The sequence below is a fragment of the Gymnoscopelus braueri genome, assembly GCF_963280865.1.
Source record: "Gymnoscopelus braueri genome assembly, chromosome: 15".
Classification (NCBI taxonomy): Eukaryota; Metazoa; Chordata; class Actinopteri; order Myctophiformes; family Myctophidae; genus Gymnoscopelus; species Gymnoscopelus braueri.
In genome coordinates, this window is record NC_137620.1 from 40,051,690 (window position 1) to 40,079,664 (window position 27,975).

General features: G+C 39.2%; 3 protein-coding genes across 5 annotated transcripts; all 3 read right to left on the reverse strand.

Moving 5' to 3' along the window:
* Positions 1–1,066: 1,066 nt before the first annotated feature.
* LOC308102310 (H-2 class II histocompatibility antigen, A-Q alpha chain-like) lies at positions 1,067–23,621 on the reverse strand. 3 transcript variants are annotated; one of them, XR_013934639.1, is made up of 6 exons: positions 21,710–23,621; positions 19,894–20,151; positions 18,797–18,897; positions 18,175–18,355; positions 16,963–17,262; positions 1,067–1,428 (listed from the first exon to the last, which is right to left on the reverse strand). XR_013934639.1 is itself a non-coding variant. In XM_080451968.1 (5 exons), exons 1-5 carry the CDS (start codon positions 21,780–21,782, stop codon positions 17,135–17,137), a joined length of 735 nt encoding a protein of 244 aa, XP_080308094.1. In that variant the 5' UTR covers positions 21,783–23,621; the 3' UTR covers positions 16,430–17,134. The 3 variants fall into 3 exon arrangements, 2 of the variants coding, with proteins under 2 accessions (XP_080308094.1, XP_080308093.1); XM_080451968.1 differs by lacking the exon at positions 1,067–1,428 and having other exon boundaries at positions 16,430–17,256; XM_080451967.1 differs by lacking the exon at positions 1,067–1,428 and having other exon boundaries at positions 16,430–17,262.
* On the reverse strand, positions 1,417–6,858 carry LOC308102312 (H-2 class II histocompatibility antigen, A-U alpha chain-like). Its single transcript, XM_080451970.1, has 5 exons — positions 6,748–6,858; positions 5,356–5,613; positions 4,109–4,209; positions 3,490–3,670; positions 1,417–1,910 (listed from the first exon to the last, which is right to left on the reverse strand). Exons 1-5 carry the CDS (start codon positions 6,818–6,820, stop codon positions 1,789–1,791), a joined length of 735 nt encoding a protein of 244 aa, XP_080308096.1. The 5' UTR covers positions 6,821–6,858; the 3' UTR covers positions 1,417–1,788.
* On the reverse strand, positions 8,300–27,916 carry LOC308101540 (uncharacterized protein). The gene is made up of 10 exons (XM_080450962.1): positions 27,784–27,916; positions 26,124–26,393; positions 25,712–25,996; positions 24,931–25,047; positions 24,704–24,733; positions 13,204–13,473; positions 11,461–11,748; positions 9,745–9,858; positions 9,602–9,631; positions 8,300–8,472 (listed from the first exon to the last, which is right to left on the reverse strand). Exons 1-10 carry the CDS (start codon positions 27,845–27,847, stop codon positions 8,432–8,434), a joined length of 1,509 nt encoding a protein of 502 aa, XP_080307088.1. The 5' UTR covers positions 27,848–27,916; the 3' UTR covers positions 8,300–8,431.
* Positions 27,917–27,975: the final 59 nt, after the last annotated feature.

Below are 27,975 nucleotides of genomic sequence, written 5' to 3' on the forward strand. Positions count from 1 at the left end.
AATTGATTGAAAACAAGTATTTTTTGGGGGGATCTACTCCTTTAAGTACAATATTTCCCATGGAGTGGAATCCCGGGTAGGACATAAAGGTATGGATTCCAGCTTTAATATCATTATATTCACAACAATGAATTAAATATTTCATGTTAACTTAGAGATGTGTTATAGTTGAGCTGTGTGCTCATCATCTGTCATTCATGGTGTCTGACTGTGTTTGTCTGTGTGTGTCTGACATATTTGCAGACAATAACAAACACCTGAATGCAATTTCTGGATGGATACAAGAAGAGTGGGCCTAGTGCCCACTCTTCTTCTTTTTTTGTCCAAAATGTTAAAACATTTCATATTTGAAAAATGGTCTACAAATGATTGGATATACAGGTTTTGTAGCAATTGTAGAAATATTGGGCCTTAATTAACAAATGTTCAAGCTTGTTCTAATCATGTATACTTTACTTTAGACGTTTTCCAATATATATATATTTTTTAACATTTTGGACCAAATAGCCAATTTTACATTAAGGTGCCCTCTCTTCCTTAGTGCCCACTTTTCCTGTTACCATCAGGGTAATTTTTTTTAAAATAAAATGTTATGATGATGATGATGATTATAACATTGTGTCTTATCATTACAATTGAATAATCCTCAGAATTTGTTACTACAACTAGTATATCTTTTTATTAATATTATACTTTACACAGTAATAATGTGTTATTATCATTGCAATTAACAATATTAAATAAGTCTAAAGTGTAAATGTTAGTACACTTCTTAGTGCTATATTACTTTATATAGCACTGAAATGCTAGATGGAGAAAATCTCATAAAATTAGGTCTGTATTAATTGTCTGTCCCATTATTAGTAGTATTGTTAGCAATAGCAGCAGTAGTAATACTGTAATAATAATAATAATAATAAAATAATAATAATAATAATAATAATAATAATAATAAGGGTAATAATAATAATAGTAATAATAATGGTAACAATAGCAACAACATTAGAACTAACTGTACTGTTTTCAATCTGGCTAACAAAGTATTCAATCAATCAAAATATTTTTTGTAGTAGCAGAAATCATTAACATTTTAATATTTGAACAGGACATACAGTACAAAACATACACACACCTTAGTAATTTGAACCACATTTGCTACACATTTGTAGTTGTAGTAATAGTAACTGCAGTAGTAATATCAAGTTCCATACAGATTTTCAATAGAGAATATATACATTTTTGTGTCATAGATTTGTAGTTGCAGTACTAACTGCAGTAGTAATATCAAGTTCCATTCATATTTTCAGAATCGAATAAATATACATTTTTGTGTCATAGATGTCATAGATTATTTTGTATACTGGTGTGATCGGGCGTTCCTGCAACCGAATGTGACAAAGACGAAAGATTGATTGATTGATTGCATTGCTTTTAGGTACTCTGCTCCGGAAGTCCTACCGTCAAGGGGCAGGTAGGTGGTAGAAGTTACAGAAACATACAACTATCTTAGCAGCTTAGCAGTGAATGAAATTGTAATTCAATTTCCCACACATACTAACTTTGCAAAGGGGACTGCAACAACTGTTCTGCCTCTGAATTTTTTTGGTAAGACCCTTATGACCCTTTCTTATAAATTGTGCCTTGAGTTTGTGTTAGCATTCTCTGTAATTCTCTGTAATAAAAAAGTATGGCAATCTCAGTGTCGAGGGCAAAACGGCACTTTCCAAAAGAGTGCGCTGAAAGATCTACAAGCCCAAAGCGCGCCGCTATACAGCTTCCTTCTCCACATCACAAACGGCCACTCTTGACGATGAGGAACATTCCCCCTGCTGCGGCCAGAGTGCCCAGAGTCAGGCCCACTCCACAGAACACGTCCACTGCAGAACTGGGCCTCTCCACCTGTTCAGGCTCTGAGTCACAGAGGAACAACAAATCATGTTGTTGCTTTGAGTGCTTTCCTTTAGCCTATTACTTGCTTGTTTTGTCATTCAAGGACTCCCAGTTTGGTATGCATTAGACCACAGACCCCCATAGCTCTCACTCTCAGTGTTATGGGGGTCCATGGTCTACAAATGCATACCAAACTGTGCAAGTGTTTTGCAGACCATAAGTTCCGAAATATCAATGATTTAGCTGGGGGGACCACCTGGAACCCTTTCAAGGACCCCTCTGGGTCACCGCACCCCACTTTGAGAACCACTGGTTTAGTTATACAAGAATAATGTAAGTGTCATTAGTTGAATTTGAGTCACGAGATAACCCCATGCTAACTTTGGTAGAACGTTGGGTAGGCCTAATAGGTTGTACGGTTATCTGGGAATACAGTACAGTACAGTCAACATATTCTTTTTTCTAACTTAATGAACACAAACAAAAAGTGTATTCTGCCCAAGTTCTCCTTTATCCACTATGTTGTCTTTGTTGTTTTAACAGACTTTTAACCACAAACTTCCACTTCATTGTTTAATTTGGAAGTTCCACCGTGGGATTATAAGGTATCCAAAATAATCATTTCCTGTTAAATTTAAATTGTTCATTGTGTCTTGCAGTTTCAAGAACATGGTCAATTAGTGTGAAATCAGGCATATCACTAATGGCACATGTTTTAGATTTGAGCTAAAAAGCATTATTTTATACTTTGGCTATTCAAAAATAGCAGATATACAAGCTCATATAGCGTGTCACTTTGTGCCGCGCTGTGAGCTTGTATATCTGCTATTTTTTTTAAATAGTGATATTTTTTTGCAAATCTTTGAATATTTATTATTTTTTAAAGCGAACATTTTTAACTCAAATCTTTGCTTCTGGGGTACCTGGAACAAAATATTTTTGAGGTGGGGGTCAGACTCGGCCTCAGGTCTTAATGGGTTAAATCATAACAGGGTCTGTTGATGGTGTGAGTTCCATGTGCAATCTGTAATTATGGATAACAAGTTACTAGGTGTGCAGTTTGTGTCATTTGTGCACCCGTTAACACTACTTTTTTAGTTTTTTGTTGCTTTTTACCCCTTTTCCAGCCCCAATTTGGTTGTTACGCCAATTAATTCCATAACTTCAGATTGCACATGGAACTCACAAAAATTTTAGATCCTGTTATGATTTAAAGGAAAGTGGCTTTAATTTTACAATCAAGACACAGAGAAATCATTTTTTGGGTGAACTATCCCTTTAAGTAGTAGAGTACTTCTTAAGTAAGTGTACTTTCCATCTGCATGGCCAGAGCTATTATGTTGAAAGCATCGTACTGACCCCAGAACCTGACCGTGGGCTGGCCCATGCATAAAAACATGTTGAAAGCATCATACTGACCCCAGAACCTGACCGTGGGCTGGTCCATGCATAAAAACATGTTGAAAGCAGCGTACTGACCCCAGAACCTGACCGTGGGCTGGCCCATGCATAAAAACATGTTGAAAGCATCATACTGACCCCAGAACCTGACCGTGGGCTGGTCCATGCATAAAAACATGTTGAAAGCAGCGTACTGACCCCAGAACCTGACCGTGGGCTTCTCCAGGGCAGGGTGCGTGACACTGCAGCTGTACTCGTCTCCCTCATGGGGGATGAAGTCCAGTGAGGAGAACTGGTGGAAGGTTCCATCCTCATCAGGGAAGTAGCGGCTCAGAGACGCTCCGTGGTTCACCGCTTCACCATTCCTGGTCCAGCTGACCTGCAGCGGTGGACAAGTAATGAGATATATTTACTTGAGTATTTGTATTTTTCGATACTTAGGACGTTCACTTCACTGAACTACAGGACAGATATTGCACTTTTGACTCCACTGAAAGTTGTATGCTCAAGCAAACGCTATTGCTCTTAAGTTCAGTCAATGTTCTAGTAAAGTGTCATTGTTTAAGGCTTATTGCACACCGCTCCATACTGCCTGTCGTGTTTCTTTTATGTTTATTCCTTGTACCTTGTCTATGGAGCTGCTAATAAAGATTGAATTGAAATTAATTTGTAGGGAGGGAACATGCACTTTTGAGTACTCCAGTACTCAAGAACCAATTTTTACAGAGACATTTTCACTTGTAGTTGAAGTAATATTTGACCAGGATAATCTGTACTCAAGTACTTTGTTTGAGTACTTTTGTCCACCTCTGCTGACCTGGATGGATGGAGGGTAGAAGTGTTTGACGTAGCAGATGAGTCTGTTCTTCATCCCCAGCTCCACCTCTTCAGATGGGTATAGGACACTGTCAGGTGCGTCTGGTGGATGGAGAGGTCCCAAAGGTTAAATATGCAGTAAGTAAGTGTTACTTTTTTGGTAAAATAAGTGTTCATATTCTGACAGTGATTATTGCTATAACGTGTTTGTTCAATAACAGGTGTCTCACTCTCTACAGCTCTATAGTAAACTAAAACAAAATCATGTATGTATGTATGTATGTATGTATGTATGTATGTATGTATGTATGTATGTATGTATGTATGTATGTATGTATGTATGTATGTATGTATGTATGTATGTATGTATGTATGTATGTATGTATGTATGTACTGTATGTCCTCTCCTCTCCCCTGTCCTGTCCTGTCAGAGTATAGTTCCGGAGAAGCGGACTGAGTGGCCCTGTCTTTCCCCAAGAGGACTGACGTTGGTAGCTACTGGGATGTAAGCCGGGGCTTGATCAACCCCGGCTGGGTCACCTGGGCGAGGGTGTATGTTGCAAGACCCGAAACACCCGATGACCCCAGGCTACAACACTGATGATACGTCCCAGGTGCATCCATGTGATGTTTTTCTTTATTAGTTATTCTATTTATAGTGGCTCATAGGAATAGACTATGTCAGGAATAGTTTGGTGACCACAGGAGAGACTGTTGACAGCCGAAATGTAGACGGCATCCGGGATGTATGAAAAAGAGAATGTATGTATGTATGTATGTATGTATGTATGTATGTATGCATGCATGCATGCATGATTGCATGTATGTATGTATGTATGTATGTATGTATGTATGTATGTATGTATGCATGCATGTATGTTTGCATGTATGTATGTATGCATGTATGTATGTTTGTATGCATGTATGCATGTCTGTATGTCTGTATGTCTGTATGCATGTATGCATGTATGTATGTATGCATGTATGCATGTATGCATGTATGCATGTATGCATGTCTGCATGTCTGTATGTCTGTATGTCTGTATGTATGTATGTATGTATGTATGCATGTATGCATGTATGTACTGTATGTATTATACTGGCCAACGGAAGATGATGTTTGATTAATCAACTCGACTAATCAAACTGTGACTTAAAAATGTACTCTACTAATGGACTACTGAAAACAAACAAAAAAAATAATTGTCCATCACTGTAGCAGAGCAAATAAGCTATTTTGTCCTTTACCTTGTTCTTCGGGTGGATTCAGCGTTGGCGTAATTACTGCTAGCAAGTCCTGACAAACTTTCCCATTTTTCTCAGCATTATTGAGAATCTTATCGCGAACCTCAAAGACTGAGGGTAGGCTGCCAAATAATGGGGGAGCGGTGAACACGACCTCTCGTCTCTGGAGGTCCACGTAAAATGCCTCGTCACCGTCAATGGCCAGCTGTGTCTCAGTGCTGTTAGCAGTGCAGCCCACCAAATACTGAGCATCATGGATAACTGGAAAAATAAATATTACATGTATTAATTAGTAGAGTGTATCAATTGATACGTTCTGGTCATTAAACAGGAATTTCACTAACACTTCTGGGCTTGTTTGCATGTCTACTCAGGCTTTTGTGTGAGCCCCAGACATTCCTTTGTTGCTTGATTCAATACCTAGATATTTTATATTAATTTTAGCAGATATGCCCCCCCGTAAGTCCATTCAATCACAAACTCTGTGTTAGACTCATTGAAAACACACGTCCTGCTTCTGGTGACCAATAAAACTGCTGAAATATATCATCCTCATGTGTGGAAATGAGTTATTGGTTTCACTGTTTGTAATTGTAAAAACAGACATTCAGTGGCCAAATCCACCATTGCCTTGGGGGTAAAAACAACACAGCATTGAGTTTGTAAGACAGATCATATTCAGTGATATATTTTTATGTCCAAGCGTAAAACTGTGGCTATTACTGTAGTGTAGGGAACTGCAACAACCACCATGTCATGAAAATTTTATATGGGACTTCCAAGTACTTTGATGACCGGCAGAGAGTCAAATATTCAGTCTCCTACCGGAGGGTCCGCCGGTCATCAAATTATTGGCTTAGGAATACAGCCAAAACAGAAAAATCTCCATGAATGGGGTGTGAAATTGGTAGAATATAAGTCATTTTTTAACTACTCCTTTAATGCTCCCGAGCAACAAAAATGAGCGAAGTCCATGCAAGAAGCACCTTTGTTTGACATGACAATGATTCCTTTACCCTATTCACATTCACAAAAGACTACTCAAGCACTTAGTTACTTCTGAGTTATTGTTTAATATGTGATTGAAAAATATAAAATGATAAGTTCCAATAGAAATAAACACAATTGTCTGAAGTCTCTCTGGGTAACAAAGTGGAATGTTGCCAAATCATTTGAAAATGTACACTTTTACTCCTTTACATCTGGCCCGAATGTAAAGGAGTAAAAGTACAAATATTTCTTGTGAAAATGAAAAGTATGTTATTATAATTACTCTACTTGCAAAAAATGTAACTAATTACTACGGACCTCTGTTCAATTGCTTATGTATCCTGCTTTTTATTATTATTATTAAATAAAAAACATTATTAAATTAATTTGTGGCAAGATTCTTACTTTGAGAAGTGGCGTAGCACATTGTGAAAGTCAGTGGGATGAAGAGGAGGATGGTGGTGGTAGGATTCTTCATCTCTCTCGGCAGTAAGGTGGATCACAGTGTCAAAGACACACACTTCTCCACAGCAGCTGCTGTGTTGCCTTTACTTCCTCTTTCTCACCAATGGAGGAAGTCACACACACACAAACATCCACATTGTTTCTGACAGGTTTTACCGTAATGATTACGGATGCACTGATGTGAAATATCTGGCCAATACAACCAATATCAACCATGCCGTTATGGTAACATTTTGTGTCCATTCTGAAAAACCCACAAAAAAAACAATGCCTCTTTATCCCAAAACTAGGGATGCACGATATTGAAATTTTTAAGAATTTAGAAAGAAACTGTGAAATGGGACATTCTGCATAATGGAAAGGCTACTGCTACTGCTACTTTTGATACCTAAAAAATATATAGAAACCAATACTTTTGGTACTTTTACTCAAGTAAAATGATAGTATTGTGGTATTGATACTTTTACTTAAGTAAAGAATCTGAGTACTTCTTCCACTGCACCATACAGTATATCTCAAGTGAATGGTTTATCATAGTTTTTTATGTATTCAGATGAATGCTTAAACCCTATATATTTCACTGACCGGAGTTCCCCAGGCGTCTATACTAGGCTCCCTCCTTTTTCCCCTCTACACCAAATCTCTTCAGGGAAAATAGGCAACCTATAAAACTCACAGTGAACTTGTGGGTTGGCCATTTTCGCAGAATGTTCATACACGCTATTGATGCAGTTAACCTATTAAGACCAGAGAGCCGTCTTTGTGCCAGGGACCCCCAGAAGAGATGATTTGTGTTAAAAAAAAATCAAAATTAACGAATTAACTACATTCGAAAAACACTTATAAATAGCAGATGTACAAGCTGCCAGCGAGGCACGAAGTGACATGCTGTGATCTTTTATATCAGCTATTATTGAGAACCACTCTTCTAAAGTTTCTGAAAAAACTAGCAGAGAATCTAGGGGCGCCCGCTGGCCTAGCGGTCCGGGCGCATACCACATACGCTAGTAATCCAGCTTGACAGCGAGTTGCGGGTTCGACTCTCAATCCCAATGACCTTTTACTGTGTGTCATCCCCCCATCTCTCTCCCCATTTCCTGTCAGCCATACTTTCCCATCAATAAAGGCTGGAAAAGCTCCCAAAAAGATCTCATAAAAAATCTAAAATGAAACAAATGCTTTCCCGGTTTTAATGGGTTCAGCCCTGCTTAGGACTCTTATGGGTCCAATTTGGTATTTGTTGACATTACAGCCTTCTGCCTGGCATGGTGGCAACCCCATCGTCATGGGTTGCGATGGCACCGTCAGGCCAGTCTGACTGGTTAACAAGAGAAGAGCATATCTTTGCTCACTGCTGGGAACTAGGTAGGATGAACGGGGAAAACCAACCCCGCTGCTGGTAAATAATATGGGCAGATATATTTAGCTGAATATCACAAATGACATCAGACAATACTGTAAGACATACCGTACAGCTGAGCACCTTGTAAAACTTCAACTTTATTGTCACATCACAAGTTTACAAGAAAAGAGTCATGAGAGTAGAGAAAGAAACATGGGGAAACAAAGTTAGATTACAAAAAGACACAATGTCAAACATGTATGTGGTTTCAAAGACTGGTGATCACTGTGGAACCGCAGGTGTCTCTTCTTTCATAGACGATGCTGTAACACAGAGACAGGTAAGAGAGGTGAAAGGCATCATACTTTGATTGTAGGAGAGAAGGCACACACCTCATTTTATTTACTTACTTTATTTACTTTTATTTACCAACAGTGGGTAATTTAGAGCAGTGGTTCCCAAACGTTTTAGCTCAATACCCATAAGAGACATCAGATGTTTGCCGGGGACCCAAACTTGTGAAAATAGCTGATCTACAAGCTCTCAACCCGTCGCTTCGCGCTGCGTTGCAAGCTTGCAGATCTGCTTTTTTTCACACTTCTTAGACGGTGTGCCGTGATTTTCAGTGATTCCCCCCCCCTTTTTTTTCAAAAAAGTGTACAGAAATTGTTAAAATTATGTTTTTAGAAAACCTGTCCAGCATTTATTTATTTATTATACAAAATGTCAACTTCATGTTGATTTGACTATGAATTAGGAAGAAGATGCAGACTGGATCTGTGAATCCGGATCTTCAAATAGTAATATAAACAGAAAGAAAGAAAAAACTAAACAAATTGCTGTGTCTATTCAAACGGAGCAACTATCATATATATCTCAACAATATTTGGATCATCATCATTAAGATAACTACACAACCCTACACCCTACAACCTACACAACAATGGGGAATCCAAGCTAATAGAAACTGCAGGCTTTCTATTACTGGAAAGTTGCAATGCAATAAAAGAAGCCATTGTTCTCGTGTTAATAAAAATCTAAATAAGAAATGTGAAATCTTGTTGGAAAAATAAATCATGCCTAACGATGATGTCACTGGTAGACGGGTTTCTGGACTGTCCACAGTCCTCCTATGAGACACAGACCAAGTAGAAAAAATGGTACCATTTTATCATGAGTATTAGTGAGGACCAATTATATGAAGATAGGTTGAAAATCGGTGAAGTCGTCCTTTAAACTCTATGACTGGAGTCCCCCAGGGCTCTATATTAGGTCTGCTAAAGTTTCCCTCAATCAACCTCAAATCCCTTCTATGGATGATTTTATAGCCGATCTATAAGCTTGCAATGTGCCACATGGCGATGCATTGTGAGCTTGTAGATCTGGACACTGGAGTTCATGTGGTTAAATGTAATGTTTGAAGATAAAGCCTACAGTAATGTACGTACGTACCTTCTCTTAGTGGCACCTGCACCAGTCCAGCTGTGGAAAGTTAACATGGCAAACTTATTACTAATTATTCTACCCATAACAAACTCATGATTAAAATGTATATTAGATTATATTCTTTCAGTCTTCGTGTTCATTAGTCTCACCAGTATTGCTCCTCATGTAGCAGATCAGTCCAGCAAGGAGAACCATTAGTCCCGCTAGCAGGCCAGCTGTTCCCATTCCTATCTTAATCCTCTGGGACTCTGTCATAGCTGTATCTGGCAACAACAACAACAACAACAAAGTCAACAAACAACTAACGTTTCAGACCATATTCATGTTTGTGGTCTGCTTTATCAAATCAGTCACACAAAGTATACACCCTTTGGCTCACATACGACATTGAGTTAACTTTAAATTCCAAGATCACCTATGTACAGTACATTGCTAGTAATATCAAGACTAGAAAAGTGAACTCCTCTGCCAGGCTGGGTTTACCTAGCCAAGGCTGTGTACTGTAAGTCATGGGTTGTGAGAAGTTTTGGAGGTGCGCTCTATAGAGGCCACTCAAGATGTGATTCCAATTTGGGGTTGATGTTGCGTTATACGCCGATATTTGTACGAAATAGGCGCCTCCTACTTCTATTTGATGCCAATTACAGATAAACAGTGTGGAACATCAAAACCCAACTTGATAGTCCATGCCACTGGTAGATTGAACATGATTTGTGGCATGTTTTGTACATTAGGCCCCTCCTGCAAACTGCAATCATCGCCAATTGGAATGAATATGTAAAAAAATTAAAAGACTGAATCAAGAAGAAAATGCAAAATGGCAGAAAGGGACATGGCCTATATGTTTGCGGCCTATATGTAAGAGTTATTGGCCAAAACTTGAAATGGCCTGTTAAAGCACCACCATGAAGCCAATTTGGAAAGAAATTGGGGTGGAGATCTACTGGTAGTGGGCATTCAAAGTTTGACACACCGATTGGTCCAGCAGGTGTCCGAGATTACTGGCACACAGATATACACACTGACACACAGACAGGGGCGAAAACTCTCAGATAATCTCTGACTCCTAGCCTGTCAGCCTGGCGGAGATAAAAAGCAACGATTATTTACTCGACATTGACAATAGATTGACATTTGAAATGTACTTTTGATAAAATATTGTTTTGTTTGCATTGAACAAACTCTTATTACGCGGCTGTCATGGTTGTTGTTGTTATAGTCTCCGCCAGGCCGAAAGGCATGGCGAGAGAGTATGTTTTGCGCGCGCGCGCGTGTGTGTGTGTGTATGTGTGTGTGTGTGTGTCTGTCTGTGAACAGCTAATCTCTGGCACTGTTGGCCCGGTCGCTGCGAAATTGTGCACACATACTCCCTGGATGCCAAAGTCAAACCTCTGCCCCAAACTTTTCAGATTGGCCTGTTATAGCACCACCAGGAGGCCAATCGCTCCTACAGATTTTGTCCAAACATCACGGAAATCGGTACACAGTATCTCTATAGTCATGTGATCAACGTGGATCTGTCCGATTTTCCAAATTCCATCCTTATTGGCTAAGATTGGCTTCCAAAGTTTGCAGGATTGGTTTGTTTTGAACAAAATGCCTCAAATCATGAACATAGCATGCGATTTCCGTTAAATTTTCCCATTAGACAGAGGAAGAAAATGTTCACATCAGCCTCATGGTGGCGCTATAATAGGCCGATTTGCAGTGTCCCATTGCCGTGAAAGGCCTAAGAAGAAAGGGCACCCTTTTCATATTGGCCTATTATAGCGTCACCAGGAGGCCACAATAACCAAACCTGACCTGGCCTGAACCTGTGCTCCGAGGAGCACTTTTTCTAGTTATTATTATTATTATATTATTACCCCAGTCAGTTAGCATGGGCTCCTGGAGGCTGGCGTGCTCTACCTTACAGGTGATCTTTTCTCCATATATGTGCGTGTACTCCAGGTAAGTGTGAATCTGGTACAACCAGTTCCCATTGGTCAGCTCTTCGGTGAAGCTGACGTGCGAGGTCACTTCCTGTCCGTTCCTCAGCCATGTGACTCGGATGGTTTTGGGGTAGAAGTTGTGAACACTGCACACCAGGAGGCCGGGATGACGGCTGCCGATGACGGCTGGACGCTCAGACCTTAGTCTGACATAGGGCTTCACTGGTGGACACACACACACACACACACACACACACACACACACACACACACACACACACACACACACACACACACACACACACACACACACACACACACACACACACACACACACACACACACACACACACACAGTTATCTTAAACGAAATAACAAAAACTAGAGTTTTAAAATACATTTTATTTAACTGAAATGTTCAGGGGGGGGCACTTTTTGTTTCGCTTCATCGGTGAGGTGAGTGAGGGGTGCTGGTGACACATTTCGGTACCGATTTAGCGCTATTTAAGCAGTATTTCAGGGACGTTACTCGCGATACTCAGGTCTTTTTTTCCCTTTTTGGCCGGACGCAATTTGTGCCGAGGGCTACAGCCCCTAAAGCCTATGCATTAAGCCTATGCATTAAGCCTATGCATTAAGCCTATATGCATGAAGCCTATGCATTAAGCCTATGCATTAAGCCTATGCATTAAGCCTATGCATTAATATGCATTAAGCCTATGCATTAAGCCCATGCATTAAGCCTATGCATTAAGCCTGAATTAAGCCTATGCATTAAGCCTATGCATTAAGCCTATGCATTAGCCTATATGCATTAAGCCTATGCATTAAGCCTATATGCATTAAGCCTATGCATTAAGCCTATATGCATTAAGCCTATGCATTAAGCCTATATGCTTTAAGCCTATATGCATTAAGCCTATGCATTAAGCCTATATATGCATTAAGCCTATATATGCATTAAGCCTATATATGCATTAAGCCTATGCATTAAGCCTACAGCAGTTTGGTCACGTTCTCCTCTAGACTGTGGAACCATTGGTGCACATGTTTGTACGTCAGAAACTGAACAATGTGGGCCAATTGCATTTTAATTTTAATTTCTGTTATTTCATTGTGTTCTGTTGTATAATTATGATATTATGGAACCTCTTGGGTCTGAAATAAAGACTGAATTGAATTGAATATATTAAGTTGGCTAGCCTATATATATATATGTCAGTACCAGTGTTCCCAGATTTTGTGAGAGAAATAAGCAACCAGGTCTAGGAAAACAAACCCAAAAGAAGCAGCTATAGGTCACATGAGCACTTTAAACCTATATAGCCTACTGTATACGTCGGCTGTTTGAAAATAGCCGATCAACAAGTCGCGATGAGAGCTTGCAGATCTGCTATTACATAAAAAAAATTAATGCGAAACATTTTTAAACATTCTAACAACACAAATCTGGTACGGGGCTCCCTGGCACAAAACATTTTCATATGGGGTCCATGACATGAAAATATTTGATAACTAAAAATTAAACAAGCCCAAATAAGCAACTATACTTTAGAAACACGCGCCCCCAAAAAAGCAACCACCAATATTTACAAGCCACGTTACAGGAAAAACAAGCAAAAAGTCGCTTATAAGCGGACATGGCAACACTGGTCAGTACTCAGCTCATACACCCACCAGTCATTTTCAGTGCATCATATGCTGCAGACACGCGGCTCATACAGTTGTAATTACTGTTTCTTCTCTTCCCCTCCATGATGTAAGGGCTCTTGTTGAAGTCCTCCGCATAGCGTATGGTCTCCTTCAGGTAGCCGGTGTACTTGCCCGTAACGCTGCTATACTCACCCATCAGCCTCTTGTTGAAGTAGTACTTCTCCAGGTACACAGCATCACTGCCGTCTCTGGCAGAGAACTGACAGCGCACAATGCCATGAGCGAATAGACCATCTGCAGGGGTGAAAGTGATGTTATAAAAGGTTGGATTTCAACTTGTTTACAGTCTTGCAGATTTCGTTTTTAATTAAGGGGATAAATAAATAAATTAGTCACTTAATTAATTAGTAATGTAATAATAAATAAATGTATTAATAAATAATTAAAATTATATGGTAAATGTAGGAAAACAGGAATTTCCAATGGCCGGTAAATGTGTATATTTATATAAAAAACGTTGAATATGCACACTAAAGCCTGATTTTAACTTTGTCATACAGTACAACAGATCATAAATTGGGCATGACACCCACCAGAGAGTGGTCCATCAGAATGCTTTGAGGCGGTTAATGCTATAGACTGAATGGACCTGAGTGAGGGAGAGCGAGCGCTGGTTTTGTCTCACTCTTAACAGAATAAAGAATGCTTTTACACACATTTCATCACTTGAGGCAAGGTGTGCCGACAGCAAGGCCTTGAGAAACAAGCCGAGTGCCTGTGTCATGCGGCCAATGACCTCATGCCGCGACACACACGGCATCCAAGTTGGAAAGCCATTGTCCCGTTTGCATTAGGCCGGGCCCCGTGGTGTAAAGAAACTAAGTACATTTACTCAAGTACTGTACTTGTTAAGTACAATTTTGAGGTATATTTTTTTTACTTTTTACTACATCTCAGAGGCAAATATTGTACTTTTACTCCACTACAATTATTTGACAGCTTTAGTTGCTACTTTGTAGATTTAGATTATTATCACAAAACATACATTAACCACTTCAGCCCTCTATACATTTCGGCCATTTGAAAATAGACGATCTACAAGCTCTCAATGAATCGCAATGCGACGCATTGTGAGCTTGTAGATCCAGCCTTATCTCACTTTGGTAGATCTGCTATTTTCAAAAGATTTGTATACATTTGAAAACTTAAAATGGGACATTCTGTATAATGAGTACGTTGTACTTTTGGTACTTTAAGTACATTTCGATACCAATACTTTTGTACTTTGTACTTTTTATTTTGTGTATATATATATATATATATATATATATATATACACACACATACACACATATTTTTTTAAAGCTTAATGTCAACAAATTGCTGATTTCCAACTTTCAAATCTCATTTGCATTTGATTTCACTGTGAAACTAAATGTGTGTCGCAAGCTTCTTCCATTTGACATAGAGTCAGGTTAACTTTCTCGTTCTAGTCTCTCAAATGTAGATTCAGCCTAATACTCACTGCCGACAGACAGACAGACAGACACACCCCTGTAACAATAATGATAAATAATAAATCTATTCTCAAATGTAAAAAAAAAAAAAAAAAACTCACCCACTGCAGACACAGACAGGATGAGCATCCAGAGAGCAGAGCAGACACATTTTACCACAGCCATGATCAACCAGGAATGAGGAACAGTCTGCAGTCACTGGCAGTTAAAGCCCCATTTGGACTTTAATGTTCGACGGTGTCGCGCGCCAGAAAAGCTGATCTACAAGCTGTGATTTGGTTAGTTACTATAACAACACAAACAACAACAGATTATGTTGTGTAGCCTGTAGTCCCTCAACTGCTTTATTCCCCTTGTGTTCTGAATGAAACAGTAATTAAAACCACATTCACAACTTTGATGTAGTTGTAGTTGTTAGAAATGATTGGAGTTGCTTACTTGAATGAATAAAATGATATTTTAAGTTGAGTTGATACATCATAACTAGAACATGTAGCAGTGGTTGGAGGTGGCCTCTCTGGTCATTGAGACATTTACACCCTGGTGTTGGGAGGACACCTAGTGGTTGACAAGTAGTCAGTGTTGTATGGGTGATTTTGTTAGTGGTAGGATGCTATTTTAATGACGTCACGCGCACGTCGCTTAACACCTACAATGAACAATTTATAAGCATCTAGCCTCATTACAAAGGCTGCAAACTTTGTTGAGGTGTGAATTAAGGGTTGTTTTAAATCGATGCGTGTGCGTGCGCCTGCTCCTGCTCAAAAAAGGGGTTGCACGGTTGCATATTCCCAAGACCAATGCCTCCCTGCAAGTAGTACTGCCTGAAGTACAATATTTCACCGAGAGCGGTAAAAATTTGGTCTCTCGTTAAGAGACCCGGGTTCGAATCCCGGGTAGGACATAAAAGTTATGGATTCCAGCTTTAATATCATTTTATTACCCTCTGGCGCCTCACATTTTGTTTTATAATGCAATTTGAATGGGTACTGTGTAGGGATGTCCGATATAGGCTTTTTTTTTTACCGATATCTGATATTCCGTTATTGCCCAACTCTTAATTTCCGATACCGATGTCAACCGATACCGATATATGCGAATTGCCAGGTAACATCACATATCTAATTAAAAAAAATGGCTATAATAATATCAATATAATATCTAATAAATCTAATAGAATACAGTGATGTTGTTAGGTTTTCAATTAAGTGAGTCCCGGGACTCGCTGGTGGCACACACACACCTGCCCTCTGCAGTACTCTAATTTGAAAATGGCTGGAGTCTCATTTCTCTCCAAAAGCCCTTGAATATGATTAAGGATTACTGTGATTATGGTAAGCTCACATCTCACCGATATTAAATGTTTAAGCTAATATTGGCCGATATGGCCAAAACGTTTTGTCCAATATTTTGTCCAAAATGTGTTGTCCAATGTGTGTTGTCCAATATTTTGTCCAAAATGTTAAAACATTTCATATTTGAGAAGTGGTCTAAAAAGGATTGGATATACAGGTAATAATCTTACCTGAATATAGAAAATAATAAATCTTTCTGACACCAGCAGGGGTAAAACAGCGAAACTACAGGCCATTCATATGAACCGTCACTTCCTATATAGACTCAATTTCAAAGGCCAATGCTGGGCCCTTGATTAGAACTAACAGTACTGTTTTCAATCTTATTAACAAAGTATTCAATCAATCAAATAAAAATAATAGTAGAAGCAGAAGTAGTAAACATTTTATTATTTGAACAGGACATACAATACAAAAAATAATCTGAAAATATGATGAATGTGATAATACCGGTAGTAGTAGTAGTAGTAGTAGAAGTTCCATAGTTTTTACACTGTACAAAAATATACACCGTAGTAATTTGAACCACATATTTGCTACACATTTGTAGTTGTAGTAACTGCAGTAGTAATATCAAGTTCCATACAGATTTTCAGAATCGAATATATACATACATTTTTGTGTCATAGATGTCATATATTATTTTGTACACTGGTGTGATGGGGCGTTCCTGTAACAGTATGCGACAAAGACGAAGGATTGATTGATTGATTGCATTGCTTTTAGGTACTCTGCTCCGTAAGTCCTACCGTCAAGGGGCAGATAGGTGGTAGAAGTTACAGAAACATACAACTATCTTAGCAGCTTGATTGACAGTGAATTAAATTGTAATTCAATTTCCCACACATACTATATACTTTGCAAAGGGGACTGCAACAACTGTTCTGCCTCTGAAAAAATGTTGGTAAGACCCTCATGACCCTTTCTTATAAATTGTGCATTGAGTTTGTGTTAGCATTCTCTGTAATCCGGCTGGTACAGTATGGCAATCTCAGTGTCGAGGGCAAAACGGCACTTTCCAAAAGAGTGCGCTGAAAGATCTACAAGCCCAAAGCGCTCCGCTATACAGCTTCCTTCTCCACATCACAAACGGCCACTCTTGACGATGAGGAACATTCCCCCTGCTGCGGCCAGAGTGCCCAGAGTCAGGCACACTCCACAGAACACGTCCACTCCAGAACTGGGCCTCACCACCTGCTCAGGCTCTGAGTCTGCAGAGGAACGACAATTCACAATGCCACCCAGAGACACAACAAAAGGGTGAAAGAGCTGTTGTTGCTTTGAGTGCTTTCTTTAGCCTATTACTTGCTTGTTTTGTCATTATAAAAATAAAAATAAAATCAAGGACTACCCCCCCCCCCCCTCTCTCAGCGTTATGGGGGTCCATGGTCTACAAATGCATACCAAACTGTGCGAGTGTTTTACAGACCATAAGTTCCTCCTAACTATCAATATTCTGCTCAACTTCTCCTTTATCCACTATGTTGTCTTTGTTGTCTTAACAGACTTTTAACCTCAAACTTCCACTTCATTGTTTAATGTGGAAGTTCCACCGTGGGATTATAAGGTATCCAAAAGAATCATTTCCTGTTACATTTAAATTGTTCATTGTGTCTTGCAGTTTCAAGAATATGGTCAATTAGTGTGAAATCAGGCATATCACTAATGGCACATGTTTTAGATTTGAGCTAAAAAGCATTATTTTATACTTTGGCTATTCAAAAATAGCAGATATACAAGCTCATAGCGTGTCACTTTGTGCCGCGGTATGAGCTTGTATATCTTCTATTTCTGAAAAATCGTGAACATTTGTGCAAGTCTTTGAATATATATATATATATTTTAAAGAAAACATTCTTAACTCAAATCTTTGTTTCTGGGGGTACCTGGAACAAAATATTTTTTGAGATGGGGGTCGGCGGCCAAATACATATTATTTTGGGGGTCCTTGACATACGTTTTTCAGAAAACTGTTAGGATTCAGAAGACAGTTGTAGACTCGGCCTCAGGTCTTAATGGGTTAAATCATAAAACAGGGTCTATTGATGGTGTGAGTTCCATGCGCAATCTGTAATTATGGATAGCCCTAACCCTAAAAAACATGTTGAAAGCAGCGTACTGACCCCAGAACCTGACCGTGGGCTTCTCCAGGGCAGGGTGCGTCACACTGCAGCTGTACTCGTCTCCCTCATGGGGGATGAAGTCCAGTGAGGAGAACTGGTGGAAGGTTCCGTCCTCATCAGGGAAGTAGCGGCTCAGAGACGCTCCGTGGTTCACCGCTTCACCATTCCTGGTCCAGCTGACCTGCAGCGGTGGACAAGTAATGAGATTTATTTACTTGAGTATTTGTATTTTTTGATACTTAGGACGTTCACTTCACTGAACTACAGGACAGATATTGCACTTTTGACTCCACTGAAAGTTGTATGCTCAAGCAAACTCTATTGCTCTTAAGTTCAGTCAATGTTCTACTAAAGTGTCATTGTTTAAGTCATGTTGCACACCGCTCCATACTGCCTGTCGTGTTTCTTCTATGTTTATGCCTTGTACCTTGTCTATGAACCTGAGTCTGCTAATAAAGATTGAATTGAAATTAATTTGTAGGGAGGGAACATGCACTTTTGAGTACTCCAGTACTCAATAACCAATTTTTACCACATTTTCACTTGTAGTTGAAGTAATATTTGACCAGGACAATCTGTACTCAAGTACTTGGTTTGAGTACTTTTGTCCACCTCTGCTGACCTGGATGGATGGAGGGTAGAAGTGTTTGACGTAGCAGATGAGTCTGTTCTCCTTCCCCAGCTCCACCTCTTCAGATGGGTATAGGACACTGTCAGGAGCTTCTGTTGGATGGAGTGGCGTGTTCCAAAGGTTAAATATGCAGCAAGTAAGAGATATTCTGACAGTAATCATTGCTTTAGAGTGTCTGTTCAATAACAGGGGTCTACAGCTCTATAGTATGTATGTATGTATGATTATAATGGCCAATGGAAGATGATGTTTGATTAATCAAACTCTGACTTAAAAATATACTCTTTTAATACTATTTGACTACTGAAAACAAACAAACTAAATAAATAAAAAAAGAACATGTCCATCACTGTAGTAGAGTAAAGAAGCTGTAGTGTCAAAAGTCCTATACTTCTGGCAATACTGGGATTGCCGACGGCCAGAACATGTCGGTTGAGTTCAACAAAATATATATATTTATTCTCTGTCACTTGGCCGTCACTTCAGCATACATACAAATAAATAAATAAGGCAAAAATAAACAGTCAACACATACAGACCACCAGCCCTCATGAACACAGTCAAAAAACTGTGTGCCTCTGCCACAAGCAACACCTGTGCTTGATTAGGGACCTTGTTAAATACCTATAGGCAACCTTGGCCTTGACCAAGCCTGCGGTGACGTCATCAAATTAGAAACAACATGGCTCATTCTTTGAGACACACATACGTGTATTTCGGGGGCGTGGCCGAATCCGCAATTACTTTTTCGGGAACGTACATGTTGTTAGATTGTATGGGTTTATTTCGTCATAGCGCAACATATGGTGAAGTATAGTAGTGCAGGTCATTGCAACAACCACCGATCTTCTGAAAAATGAAAACGGGACCGCCAAATATTCTAAACGTTCCGCGATTCTGCCAATAATCATATTCTTTGAGACACATCCGAGTTTTTGCCGGGCCAAACAAAAGCATCACGTGACGTTGATTCCCTTCCCCTATTCGCTCATACCAGGACATGACGAATGTGTAGGCAGAAGAATATGTTGCTATATACAGATATATATATACTGTATAATATATAGAAGCTATATTTTGTCCTTTACCTTGTTTTTCGGGTGGATTCTTCTCCAATGCCGTCAATCCCACCAGCAGTTCCCGACAAATTTTCCTGTTTTTCCCAGCATTGACAAGCAAATGATGAATATCCAAGATTGAGGGCAGGCTGCCAAGGAAGGGGGGAGCGGTGATTACGACCTCTCGTTTCTGGAAGTCCACGTACAATGCCTCGTCACCGTCAAAGGCCAGCTGTATCTCAGTGCTGTTAGCAGAGCAGCCCACCACAAACCGAATATCATGGATAACTGGAAAAACAAATATAACATTTAGTAATTAGTAGCCTAGATTAAGTACTAATTGATACGTTCTGGTCATTAAAGGGGATCATTTCTGGACACTTCATTTGCATGTCTGCTCAGGCTTTTGCGTGACCTCCAGACATTTCTGTGTTGTTGCTTGATTATACCTAGATTATACAATACCTAGATATATTATAGATTGTTTTACAGACAGCCCCTGCTGTGTAAGTCCATTCAATCACAAACTCTGAGTTAGAGTCTGCATCTGGTGAAAGACTGCTGAAATATATTATCCTCATGTGTGGAAATTAGCTATTGGTTTAACTGCTGGTAATTATAAAAACACACATTGGGTTAAAGTGGTTAATGTATGTTTTATAATGTAATAATCTGCAAAGTAACAAGTAACTTAAAATTTTGAATAATTGAAGTGGAGTAAAAGTATAATATTTGCCTCTGAGATGTAGTGGAGTAGAAGTAGAATACGCCAGTAAAGTAAAAAATACCTCAAAATTGTATTTAAGTACTGTACTTAGTATTAAGTAACTTAACTTAAGTAAATGTACTTAGTTACTTTACACCACTGGAAATGCCTGGCCAGCGTTATGGTAAATTTGTGTCCATTCTGAAAAACCCGCAAAAAAACAATGCCTCCACCATTGTCTTGGGGGTAAAAACAACACAGCATTGGGTTTGTGAGACAGACAGATCATATTCAGTGATATATTTTTATGTCAAAGCGTAAAACTATGGCTATTACTGTAGTGTAGAGAACGGCAACAACCACCATCTCATGAAAAATGTATATGGGACTTCCAAGTACTTTGATGACCGGCAGACTCTCCGGTATTGAGTCTCCTAACGGAGAGTCCATCGGTCATCAAATTATTGGCTTAGGAATACGGCAAAAACAGAAAAATCTCCATGAATTCAAGGCTTCATGGGGTGTGAAATTGGTAGAATATATTTTTTTAGGTGAACTACTCCTTTAATGCTCCCGGGCAACAAAAATGAGCCAAGTCCATGCAAGAATAAGCACCTTTGTTTGACATGACAATGATTCCTTTGCCCTGTTCACATGTACTACTAGGGCAAGGGCATGATGTCACTGTAGCAACAACAAAAAGCAAGAAAAAAACTATTGTATATCATATTTCAAATCGAAAAGTATTGAATTTAATGCAAAGACTCCCACATTTTGCATGTCTCTTTACCAATACTTTACCTGCAAAAAATCTAAAATCTAAAACGATATTGTCCAATAGAAATAAACACAATTGGCTGAAGTCTCTCTGGGTAACAAGTGGAATGTTGCTAAACCATTTGAAAAATTATACTTCTACTCCTTCACATCTGGCCCGAATATAAAGGAGTAAAAGTACAAATATTTCTTGTGAAAGTGAAAAGTATGTTTACTCGGCTTACAAGTCAAATGTATTCAAAAAAGTAAATGTAACTAATTACTACCAACCTCTCTCCATTGATTATGTATCCTGCTTTTTAAATACACATATTGGCCAATGTTTTATTGTTGTTATTATTCATTTGTGGCAAAGATTCTTACTTTGAGAAGTGGCGTAGCAGATTGTGAAAGTCAGTGGGATGAAGAGGAGGATGGTGATGGTAGGATTCTTCATCTCTCTCGGTAGTTAAGAGGCTCACAGAGTCAACAAAGACACACTGGAGTCGCCACGGCTGTTGTATTGTCTTTACTTCCTCTTTCTCACCAATGGAGGAAGTCTCTCACACACACACACACACACACACACACACACACACACACACACACACAAACATCCACATTGTTTCTGACAGGTTTTACCGTAATGATTAGGGATGCACTGATGGGAAATGTCCAGTGGTGGGAGAAGTACTCAGATATTTTACTTAAGTAAAAGTAGCGATACCACAATATAAAAATACTCTTTTACAAGTAAAAGGCCTGTGTTCAAAACTTGAGTAAAAGTAGAAAAGTATTTGCATCAAAATGTACTTAAAGTATCAAAAGTAAAAGTAGGCCTACTAAAATGTTTGAAAATAGCAGATCTACAAGCTCACAATGCGTCGCAAGGTGAGCTTGTAAATCTGCTATTTTAAAATAGCCTATGTATAAAATAGGGTTAAAGTGGTTAATGTATGTTTTATAATGTAATAATTTATATCTGCAAAGTAACTTACATTTTCAAATAATTGAAGTGGAGTAAAAGTACAATATTTGCCTCTGAGCTTGTAGTGGAGTAGAAGTAGAATACGCCAGTAAAGTAAAAATACCTCACAATTGTATTTAAGTACTGTACTTGAGTAAATGTACTTAGTTACTTTACACCACTGGAAATGCCTGGCCAGTGGCCAGCGTTATGGTAAAATTGTGTCCATTCTGAAAAAACCCGCAAAAAAACAATGCCTCTTTATTCCAAAACTAGGGATGAATTTAGAAAGATACTGTGAAATAGGACATTCTGCATAATGGAAAGGCTACTGTATTGTGACACTAATGCTTTCCCCGGTTTTAATGGGTTCAGCCCTGCTTAGGACTCTTATGGGTCCAATTTGGTATTTGTTGACATTACAGCCTTCTGCCTGGCACGGTGGCAACCCCATCGTCATGGGTTGCGATGGCACCGTCAGGCCAGTCTGACTGGTTGAACAAGAGAAGAGCATATCTTTGCTCACTGCTGGGAACTAGGTAGGGTGAACGGGGAAAAACCAACCCCGCTGCTGGTGAATAATATGGGCAGATATATTTAGCTGAATATCACAAATGACATCAGACAACACTGTAAGTAAGACGTACCTAGAGGGTGAACGGGGAAAACCAACCCCGCTGCTGGTGAATAATATGGGCATCACAAATTACATCTGACAGTACTGTCAGACATTAGACAAATGCTGTGTGTGACGCGGCTTTCAAAAAGAAGCATCAGTTTCTGCCAGACAGTGGTGATATACATGATTAAATCTTTAACACTTTTGCATTCATCCATCAAAACATTGTTTATTTTTATTTATTTCCTTGCGTTTGTTTAAATGTTATCAACTAAGTTTTTCAAATTGATTTGGAAACTTTACATTTTCTGACAATATATTGGTCAAAATAATCGGTGGTCTAGGACTCTGCAAAAGTAAATTTAGTATAGGACACGCGGTCATTTTTCAAAATCAACACATATCGCGATACATATCGTATCGTGGCCTCTGTATCGTAATACATATGGATCTTGGCCTGTGTATTGTAATACATATGGATCGTGGCCTCTGTATCGTAATACATATGGATCGTGAGGTTGTAAAACCCAGCCCTATAAGACATACCGTACAGCTGAGCACCCTGCAAAACTTCAACTTTATTGTCACATCACAAGTTTACAGGTGTAACAAAAGAGTCATGATGATGGTAGAGAAAGAAACAGAGGAAACAAAGTTAGATTACAAAAAGCCACTCAAACATGAATGTGGTTTGAAAGCCTGGTGAACATCACTGTGGAACTACTGTGGAGGTGTCTCTTCTCTCATAGACGATGCTGTAACACAGAGACAGATAGAGAGGTGAAAGGCATCATACTTTGATTGTAGGAGAGAAGGCACACACCTCATTTTATTCCCTTTAATTCAAATTATTCCCTTTTATTTACTTACTTTATTTACCAACAGTGGGAAACTTTAGAGCAGTGGTTCCCAAACTTTTTAGCTGAAGACCCAAAAGAGAAATCAGATTTTTGCGAGACATGTGAAAATAGCAGATCTACAAGCTCACAACGCGTCGTCTTCGCGTCACGTTGTAAGCTTGCAGATCTGCTATTTTCACACTTCTTAAACTTTTTTATTTTTTATTTAGGGAATTTCTTTGATTATTTTGTGTTCATTAATGAAAAATGTTTTGAAAAATGTTTGAATTTGTTTTCGAGTCTTTGTGGAAATATTCTAAAATCTATTAAAAAAATAATAATCAATTATAAAATTTAGGAAACAAAAAATAAAGGGATATTCACTCACAACCCACAAAAATTGATCCTGGCCCACTGTTTGGGAGGGAGTGCTTTAGAGGGAGTGTCGTGGAGGGGCAGTTAGATGAAGATGAAGATTAAAATAAACCTTTATTGATCCCCAGAGGGAAATGTAGGAAGGCTTTATACTGTAGGTGTGTGTGGTTCCGTGTGGTCTTAACTACTATGTCATCAATAGGCACAACAGTATAACTCAAAGCTAAAGCAAATTTACACTTTGCTATAAGTTGAGGTTGTGTAGTTTGATGTAACTATTGGTAAGATAACAATATTTTCTCCACTGATTAGAACATTTTCAAATTGTCTCGTCATTGACTTGTATTGAACGGTGAAAAAGGTCTCAAAGTCACTCTTTTAGTGTATATATACGTATGCAAACAAAGCAGAATCTGGCAATATATAACATTAGAAAACCTAACCAGCGTTTAATTATTTATTATACAAATAACTATGAATTGACAATGAATAAGGAAGAATATCCAGACTGGATCGGTGAATCCGGATCTTCAAATAGTAATAAACTAATAATATAAACAGAAAGTTTACGTACGTACCTTCTCTTAATGGCACCTGCACCAGTCCAGCTATGGAAAGTTAACATGGCAAATTCAGAGATGTAGCCTGAAGTTATAACACAGATACCTCTTCGAATTACAACTTACTACCAATTATTCTACCCATGACAAAGGATAACACCCATCTGTGAATTCTAACTCATGATTAAAATTGATATTAGAATATTTTCTTTCTTTCTTTCTGTCTTCGTGTTCATTAGTCTCACCAGTATTGCTCCTCATGTAGCAGATCAATCCAGCAAGGAGAACCATTAGTCCCGCTAGCAGGCCAGCTGTTCCAATTCCTATCTTAATCCTGTGGGACTCGGTCATACCTGTAGGATCTGACAACAACAACAGTCAACAAACAACTAACGTTTCAGACCACATTCATGTTTGTGATCTGCTGTATCAAAATCAGTCACACAAAATATACACCCTTTGGCTTACATACGACAGGTTTGTTTGAGCTAGCCTCGATCTCCAGGCTTTTATTTTCCTTCGCGTTTTGCTCAAAAATAAGCATCTACTGTATTAGGCATTGAGTTAACTTAACTTTTTATTCCAAGATCACCAATGTACATGGCTATGAATATCAAGACTAGAAAAGTGTGCTCCTCTGAGTGCTTATCCCCGCCAGGCTGAGTTTACCTAGTCAAGGCTGTGTAAGTCATGGGTTGTGAGCAGTTTTGGAGGTGCGCACTATCAAGATGAGAATTTGGGGTTGATTGGATCTTGTGTTCATGATATATGCCGATTCTTGTAAGAAATATGCCCCTCCTACTACTCTTTGATGCCAATTACAGACAAACAGTATGGAATATCAAGTATGGAAAACTCTCCGATAATCTCTGACTCTTGGCCTGTCGGCCTGGCGGAGATAAAATGCAATGATTGACATTTGAAATGTGCTTTTGATAAAATATTGTTTCGTTTGCATTGAACAAACTCTTATTACGGCTGTCATGGTTGTTATTATTATTATTATTATTATTATTATATTATTACCCCAGTCAGTAAGCATGGGCTCCTGGAGGCTGGCGTGCTCTACCTTACAGGTGATCTTTTCTCCATATGTGGGCGTGTACTCCAGGTAAGTGTGAGTCTGGTACGTCCAGTTCCCATTGGTCAGCTCTTCGGTGAAGCTGACGTGCGAGGTCACTTCCTGTCCGTTCCTCAGCCATGTGACTCGGATTGTTTTGGGGTAGAAGTGGTGAACACTGCACACCAGGAGGCCGGGATGACGGCTGCTGCGGTCTGGGCGCTCAGACCGTAGTCTGACATTGGGCTGCACTGGTGGACACACACACACACACACACACACCATCAAGTAAAGACTTCATTAAAGTAGTAAAGACTTAAGTCAATTTACTTAGTTACTTTCCACCTCTGGTCAGTACTCATCAGCTCATACACCCACCAGTATTTTTCAGTGCATCATACGCTGCAGACACGTGGCTCATACAGTTGTGATTACTGTTATTTCTCTGCAACGCCATGATGTAAGGGCTCTTGTTGGCGTCCTCCGCATAGCGTATGGTGGCCTTGGTGTAGCCGGTGTACTTGCCCGTAGCGCTGCTGTACTGACCCATCAGCCTCTGGTTGAAGTAGTAATGCTCCAGGTACACAGCATCACTGCCGTCTCTGGCAGAGAACTGGCAGTGCAAAATGCCATGAACGAATAGAGCATCTGCAGGGGTGAAAGTGATGTCATAAAAGGTTGGTTTTGAACTTGTTTACAGTTTTGCAGATTATATAATTTTTTGATTAACCCATCAAGACCTGGAACGCTTCTGTGTCACTTTAGATTTATTTGGCTAAAAGACCAGAGAATGGTCCATCAGAACGCTCTGAGGCGGTTAAGACTGAATGGACCTGAGTGAGAGAGGGGGAGCGCTGGTTTTGTCTCACTCTCAACTGAATGAAGAATGCTTTTACACGCATTTCATCACTTGAGGCAAGGTGCGCCGACAGCAAGGAGAATCAAGCCGAGTGCCCGTGTCATGCAGCCAATGACCTCATGCCACATCGACATCCAAGTTGGAAAGCCATTGTGGAAGTAATATAGGTCAGTGAATCTCAACGTTTTTTTTCAAGATCCCAAGTTTGACATGCATTGCGAGCTTCTGCTATTTTCAAAAGATTTGAAAACTTGTGAAATGGGACATTCTGCATAATGAGTACGTTCTACTTATGGTACTTTAAGTACATTTTGATATACTTTGACAATACTTTTGGTATCAAATATTTTAATACAGAACTTTTACTTGAAACAGTATTTCAGTATTGATACTTTTACTTATGTAAAAAAATGTCATACTTTTTCCACCACTAATTAATCTCTAATCACTAATCTCTGAAACTCCAATATTCACTGTAAAATCCTCAGTGTTGGACAGTGTTGGATCCTTTGGACCCAGGGTGGTCCGCGGACCCGCCATTAACAAAACATTTAACAGGTTATTGGCCATTTTTAAATTGTTAGTTTTTAATAGTTAATGGGGTTAATAGTTAATTAATAGTTTTTAAACATGATCCAGAACAAGAGAGACATGATTTAACGGGAAGGTAAAGTTGATACTTCTCTCTTCTGCAACAATGAACTCACAGTGACCTTTAAGTTGTCTAGCTGTATTGTGACCTTTCCCACATTTACTGATCTGGTGGGAAATGTCCTGTTTCCTACACTTACTGTAACATGATGCACCCACACACACACGGTCTGACCAAGTCTTCCAACAAGTGTGTGTATGTGAGATATACATACATACGTACGTATATATATACATACACATATATATATATATTTCTTAAAAGCTTAATGTCAACTAATTGCTGTTTTCCAACTTGTTCTGGTCTTTCAAATGTGGATTCAGCCCAATACTCACTGCGCACGCACACACACACACACACACACACACACACACACACACACACACACACACACACACACACACACACACACACACACACACACACACACACACACACACACACACACACACACACACACACACACACACACAATAAATAATACATCTCAAATGTCAAGAAAATAAACACTTCTCCGGTGAACTCACCCACAGCAGACACAGACAGGATGAACATCCAGAGTGCAGAGCAGACACACTTAAACACAGCCATGATCGACCAGGAATGAGGAACAGTCTGCAGTCACTGGCAGTTAAAAGCCCCATTTGGACTTTGATTTTCGACAGTGTCGCGCACCAGAAAAGCTGATCTACAAGCTGTGATTTGGTTACTATAACAAC